The sequence below is a fragment of the Dendroctonus ponderosae genome, unplaced genomic scaffold (genome assembly GCF_020466585.1).
Source record: "Dendroctonus ponderosae isolate FM_Combo_2020 unplaced genomic scaffold, Dpon_F_20191213v2 Dpon_F_20191213_5, whole genome shotgun sequence".
Classification (NCBI taxonomy): Eukaryota; Metazoa; Arthropoda; class Insecta; order Coleoptera; family Curculionidae; genus Dendroctonus; species Dendroctonus ponderosae.
The window spans coordinates 12478570-12484262 of NW_026018715.1; the positions used below are offsets into that span (position 1 = coordinate 12478570).

The window sequence follows — 5693 nt, forward strand, 5'->3', positions numbered from 1 at the left end:
AGTCGTAACAACGTGAGTGAGGAAATTCGAGTAGTTTTGACCCAGAAAGCGAAATTTGAATATCAGACACTTAGGTGCAAGATTATGCCAACATTCCATGCTTTCCGTCCCGTTTTTGCTCATTTCTCGAAGGCAAAATGAGCAAGAACGCTCATTTGTACATCCTTCTCGGGAGAACTAAATGGCCTTTTTAGAAAGTGAACCATGGATGGGGAAATGAATGTAAATAAGTAAAACCATCCAAGTTTCAATAACTATTGCCACTTTTCTTCATTCATCAGATCACTTGATCAACTGAATTAAATAAAATATGGAAGTCAAATTCTCGAAACCAAACTATTCTTATAGAATTAGCTTCTTATAGAATAGAATTATAGAACAAGCGCACTCTGTGTATTTTTGTATCACCAAAAAATGCAGGAATTTTTTCAGTTATTTGCTAACAGTAACTCGGCGTTCTGTAAACAGTCTGGAAAACTTAATTAAACTTACTTTTCATGCGATAACAGTGTTAAGTGACAAGAAAACACATATTTTTTGCCAAACTTCTTAGTTTAAAGTAACGTTGGTTAGAAACTGTACAAATTGGACCCCGAGCGTCTAATAACAAAAGTGTTTCGATTGGAAGTAGCCAACATTTATTGGGATCATTGCCTGTGGTATAAGACAGCTTTATTACCAAATTAAGTGCTGATATGCATCCAATCTACTGATGAATCGTTTCAGTTGAATTTCATGAAAAAATATGGATACCTTGTCAGCGACAACGGCCAATCAGAGGCGATATATTCGGAGGAAAATTTGAGCAATATCATAAAAAACCTGCAAAGATTTGGGGCTATAGAAGAAACGGGAGTGATCGATAACGAAACAGTGAAGGTACTAATTGCTTTGAATCCTCTACTGCTAAAGGAGTAAAAATTGATGCTTGTAGCTTATGGGCTCTCCAAGATGTGGAGTTCCTGACATCATCCCAACCGGGAACAGCAGCAGAAGAAAGCGATTTGCTACAATCAGTGGATGGAATAAACGCCACCTCACCTACTAGTAAGTGCCGGAGTAAGAATTCCCTACTGCCTGTTACAGAGTTTCTATGCTTATCTGCAGCATCTCAAATTGGTCTGCTAGACTGGGAGAAAACGCAGTGGCTCGAAACATTCAAAAAGCCCTAGACATTTGGGGAGGATACGGCCGCCTAACATTCACACGAACTCAAAGTCCAGACGCCGACATCATTGTGGCATTTGGGCGTCAACATCATGGAGATATGCAAGTAATCATGTTTCCCAACAAGAAAGAAGCTGATTTTGTATTTTTCAGATACCCATTTGATGGTCCAGGAGGAGTTCTAGCCCACGGCTTCTTCCCATCGGGCTCCGAAAGAGCAGACGAGGGAGGAGACATCCACTTCGACGACGAAGAAGAATGGATAGACGGCAAAAGCGCCTCTAAGGAAACCGGCGGATCAGAAAGCACGGACTTTTTCACCGTCGCTCTTCATGAGCTGGGGCATTCATTGGGGCTGGCGCATTCTGATGTCTCCACTTCGGTTATGTTCCCATACTATCAGGGATGGGATGCCAATTCACAGAACTACCTGGACTATGATGATATTTTGGGAATGTACCGCTTATACAGTAAGTGATTTCATGGCCGTAAATCAGTTTTCTGAGACACGGGTTTAGTTCAAAGGCGACTAAAAGAGGACGAGATGACGCCGCAACTGTACCCAGAAGAAACCACCAGCACCAGAAGACCCTGGAGCAGAGAGCCCGAACAAACCACTCCAGGGGGTCGTGAGAGGGAGGAGTCCACTGTATCTGGCAGGCGGCGGAATCCATGGTACTTCAAAGTTTTTGCTAATCTCTGAATAGAATAGAAGTCCTCCATTCACCCAACTTATTGGGTATCATTGATAATCGTCTCAACTGTTATTATGTTTTTTCTTTCCTGGGTTTCAGACAAAATGTGAAATAAAAATGTGCATTTTGTAGGGCAAAGTCGCCTATATAAGTGAAGAGAGYCTCGATTTTCAGTCATCATCAGACAATTTTTGACAATTTTTCGAAATTGCGTTTGTTGTTCGAAGTTGGTTTTGCATGCCGGATGTTGGCATTTATTTATTCAAGAACTAACTTCGTGAGAGAGTCGGTTATGCGCGCAATTTGTAGGCCAACATTTTTTCTACAAGGATTAAAATCTTYGATTTTCTGTGATCATGCGATAATTTTGAATAATTTTTCAAATATGGATGTAGCTTTCGCGTATATTTCTGATATTTTCGATGCATCTCGTAGATCAAATTTGTTCTATAGGTGAAGAAAGTTTCGATTTTCAGTCATCATCAGTAAATTTTTGACAATTTTGCAAAAATGCGTTTGGGTTACTAGGTTTTTTTGCAAGCCGGGGTTTTCGTATTTATTCATTCAGAAACTAACAAAGTGAGAGCGTAGATTTTGTTTGTATTTTGCAGAGCAAAGTATGTTCTACAAGTGCCAAATATTTCGATTTTTAGCCATAGTCAGGCAATTTTCAAGAATTTTTCAAAGTTGAATGTGTTTTTTGCGGAAATTTAAGCTGGTGGTAGTTGGAAATTGATTGGCTGAGAAAGTTGCTACGGTAGAGAGTTACTTTTGTACCAGCTTTAGAGGACAAAAACTGTTCTATGTGGAAAACGTTTCGATTTTCAGTCGTCATCAGGCAAATTTAAAGAATTTTTTGAACTTGCCACTGATTTTTGTCGTGGTTTTAGCAGGCCGGAGTTTTTGTTTGCAAAGCTAACTGCAAAGCTTACTGTTTGTCAGTAATTTGCAAAGCTAAAAAATCAGTTTTGAATCACATTTATAAGGTAAAGTCGGTTCTTTAAGTGAGAAACGTTTCGATTTTGCATCACCTTCAGCGAATTTTCTGGAATTTTTTCAAACAGGTTTTGTGTTTCSAACTTGTTTACACAGGCCGTAGTTCGACAGATATTTAGTCGAAAACTTTTGTATGTATTTTGTTGAGCATGTTGAGGATGTTAAAATGGCAAAAGTTTCGTATTTAAGGCACCATTAAGTCATATTCAAATTATTTTTTTAAATTGCGATATAATTTTGTGGCTTTTAGGCAGTCGTAAATTAGTCAATTATTTTTTCAAAAACCAGTGAAGGTGGATAGACACTTTTGGGTGCGATTTGTAGAGCAAAGGGCGCTCTAAATGTGAAAAAAGTTTCATTATTGAGTCATATCCAGGCAAATCTTTAAAAAATTAAATTTACTTTTACGTTTTGAAGTTGCTTTTGGCAAGCCTACATTTGCATGAGCTTTTACTATATATTTACAAAAGTTGGAAGATCGCGTTTGAATAAATTTCGTATAGCCAGATGTGTTCTTTAACTTATATCAGTTTTAAATCTGATGATGGTGCCGTTGTCTCGCCGAAACGTAATATGAAATAAACGATATGAACATTTTTTTCACATTTTGACTGAAACTCAGGAAAGAAAAATATCATAACAATTACCTACACGGTGAGGAAAAAAATTGTCTCAACTTCTTGTCGGGGACGTTGTATAAAACTAGCCAATTTCCCAGGTTTGGAAACAGACACCACCATCCAACGACTTTTTACCCGCGCACTTCAACACCAGCCTCCGAGGACCGCACCATATTATATCAAGGAGATGATGAATCTGTGGAGGTGCATAAGAATCATGATCCTCATCACAAGCCTGGTAAAAACCACTCCCCAAGCCTGCCCTACATTTGCCAGGGACACTTCGATGCAGTGGCCACTTTAAGAGGAGAGTTGTTCATTTTCAAGGATGAGGTAGCAGGTTTTTCTTTGAATCTCCCGACTTTTCAGTGAATACTGATCATGTTTCAGTACCTCTGGAGATTGAGCGACATGGGAGCGATGGTGCGGGGTTACCCGATTTTAATTCGCGATATGTTCCAACAGTTGCCCAAATCGGTTAAAAAAATCGACGCTGCCTATCAGCGACCGGATGGTAACATTGTTTTATTCACCGGGGATAAACTGTGGGTGCATAATGGGCGAGAGTTTGTAGAAAATAGTCCACTACCACTCAGCTACGTTGCTTTACCTGATTATCTGCATGGCATAGATGCTGCTCAGAATTGGGCCAAAAACGGTAATACTAACATGAAACTATCTATGAAACGCCTTGTAAAGCAGGCGGGTGTTTCAGGGAAGACCTACTTTTACAAAAATGACCGCTTTTGGAGATTTGACGAGTCGTCGAAGACTATGGATCCTGGATATCCCATGCATATGGAGCGATGGCATGGAGTTCCATCGAATCTGGATGCAGCCGTTACTTGGAAAGACGGTAGAAATGCTCATTGATCCTCTTTTTTTAATTTATTATTCAAACCCTTTCCAGGAAATACATATTTCTTCAAAGGGGAGTTGTTTTGGAAGTTCGACAATACCTGGATCATGGCAACGACAACATCCCCGCTCCCAATAGCGCCCATATGGTTAGGGTGCCACGAAGAAGCGCTAACTAAGCCAATTATGAAACGCCTTTTTGGGGTATAAAGAAACTGGACATTGTTTCATGTACAAATCAAATGCATTTTATTAACTGGACACCAACCTGTTCCTACCATTGAAGTTCCTTTCCGTCCCACTGGAAAAAGCCTCCAGTATGGCTTTCATCGAGCTTTGCCATCAGTTGCACAATTCCTCTGGAGCTTTCTTCTACGGACATTGGCGCATTGCTTCCGCCCATGTCGGTCTTCACCCATCCTGGATGAACACAAGCCACTAGAATGCCGTCTTTTTTTAAATCTTTACTCAGTGACTTAGTGGCCATATTGATGGCAGCCTAAAATGTATAATGCTTAAGCAGTAACAGTGGAAAGGAAATGAAAATCTGAGAAGACAGTGAAGACTTGGAAGAGGAAAATGGGGGCAAGTTTGAGAAAATCGTGAAGATAGCTGATGATGATTCAAAATCGAAACTGGTGCCGTTTATAAAATGGATTATGCGCTACAAAATTCATACAAAAGTCGATCCCTAGCCCAACTAGTTTCTGACCAAATAACAGAGAAACTCCACAGCAAGCACAAAATTCCCAAACAAATCTAAAGAAATGTTTGAAAATTTCCTGACGATAAGGTAAAATCGAAACGTCTTCCAGTTAGAGAACACATCTTGCTATACGAAATTTATTCAAACGCGATCTTCCAACTTTTGTAAATATATAGTAAAAGCTAATGCAAATGTAGGCTTGCCAAAAGCAACTTCAAAACGTAAAAGTAAATTTAATTTTTTAAAAGATTTGCGTGGATATGACTCAATAATTAAACTTTTTCCACATTTAGAGCGCACTTTGCTCTACATATCGCACCCAAAAGTGTCTATCCACCTTCACTGGTTTTTGAAAAAATAAATGACTAATTTACGACTGCCTAAAAGCCACAAAATTATATCGCAATTAAAAAAAAATAATTTGAATATGACTTAATGCTGCCTTAAATAGGAAACTTTGCTCAACAAAATACATACAAAAGTTTTCGATTAAATATCTGTCGAACTACGGCCTATGTAAACAAATTCGAAATACAAAACCTATTTGAAAAAATTCCACAAAATTCGCTGAAGATGATGCAAAATCGAAACGTTTCTCACTTAAAGAACCGACTTTACCCTATAAATGTGATTCAAAAGTGATTTTTTAGC

The 5693-nt window shown here is 38.9% G+C and overlaps 2 protein-coding genes across 3 annotated transcripts in view; one reads left to right on the forward strand and one right to left on the reverse strand.

Annotated features, from left to right (window-relative positions):
- The window catches only part of LOC109536370 (matrix metalloproteinase-17), a 6165-nt gene extending 1586 nt beyond the window's left edge, over positions 1 to 4579 (forward strand). For both annotated transcript variants that reach the window (XM_048666417.1, XM_048666418.1), the window contains exons 2-10: positions 727 to 879; positions 935 to 1047; positions 1108 to 1269; positions 1321 to 1637; positions 1686 to 1842; positions 3577 to 3811; positions 3869 to 4136; positions 4194 to 4334; positions 4389 to 4579. In XM_048666417.1, the coding sequence (XP_048522374.1) occupies positions 727 to 879; positions 935 to 1047; positions 1108 to 1269; positions 1321 to 1637; positions 1686 to 1842; positions 3577 to 3811; positions 3869 to 4136; positions 4194 to 4334; positions 4389 to 4546 (1704 nt within the window). In that variant the 3' untranslated portion in view covers positions 4547 to 4579. The remainder of the gene's footprint in view (positions 1 to 726; positions 880 to 934; positions 1048 to 1107; positions 1270 to 1320; positions 1638 to 1685; positions 1843 to 3576; positions 3812 to 3868; positions 4137 to 4193; positions 4335 to 4388) is intronic.
- LOC109545515 (C-factor) overlaps positions 4559 to 5693 on the reverse strand; it is a 6531-nt gene continuing 5396 nt past the window's right edge. Inside the window, exon 5 of the mRNA XM_048666420.1 lies at positions 4559 to 4835. Coding sequence (XP_048522377.1) covers positions 4611 to 4835 — 225 coding nt within the window. The 3' untranslated portion in view covers positions 4559 to 4610. The remainder of the gene's footprint in view (positions 4836 to 5693) is intronic.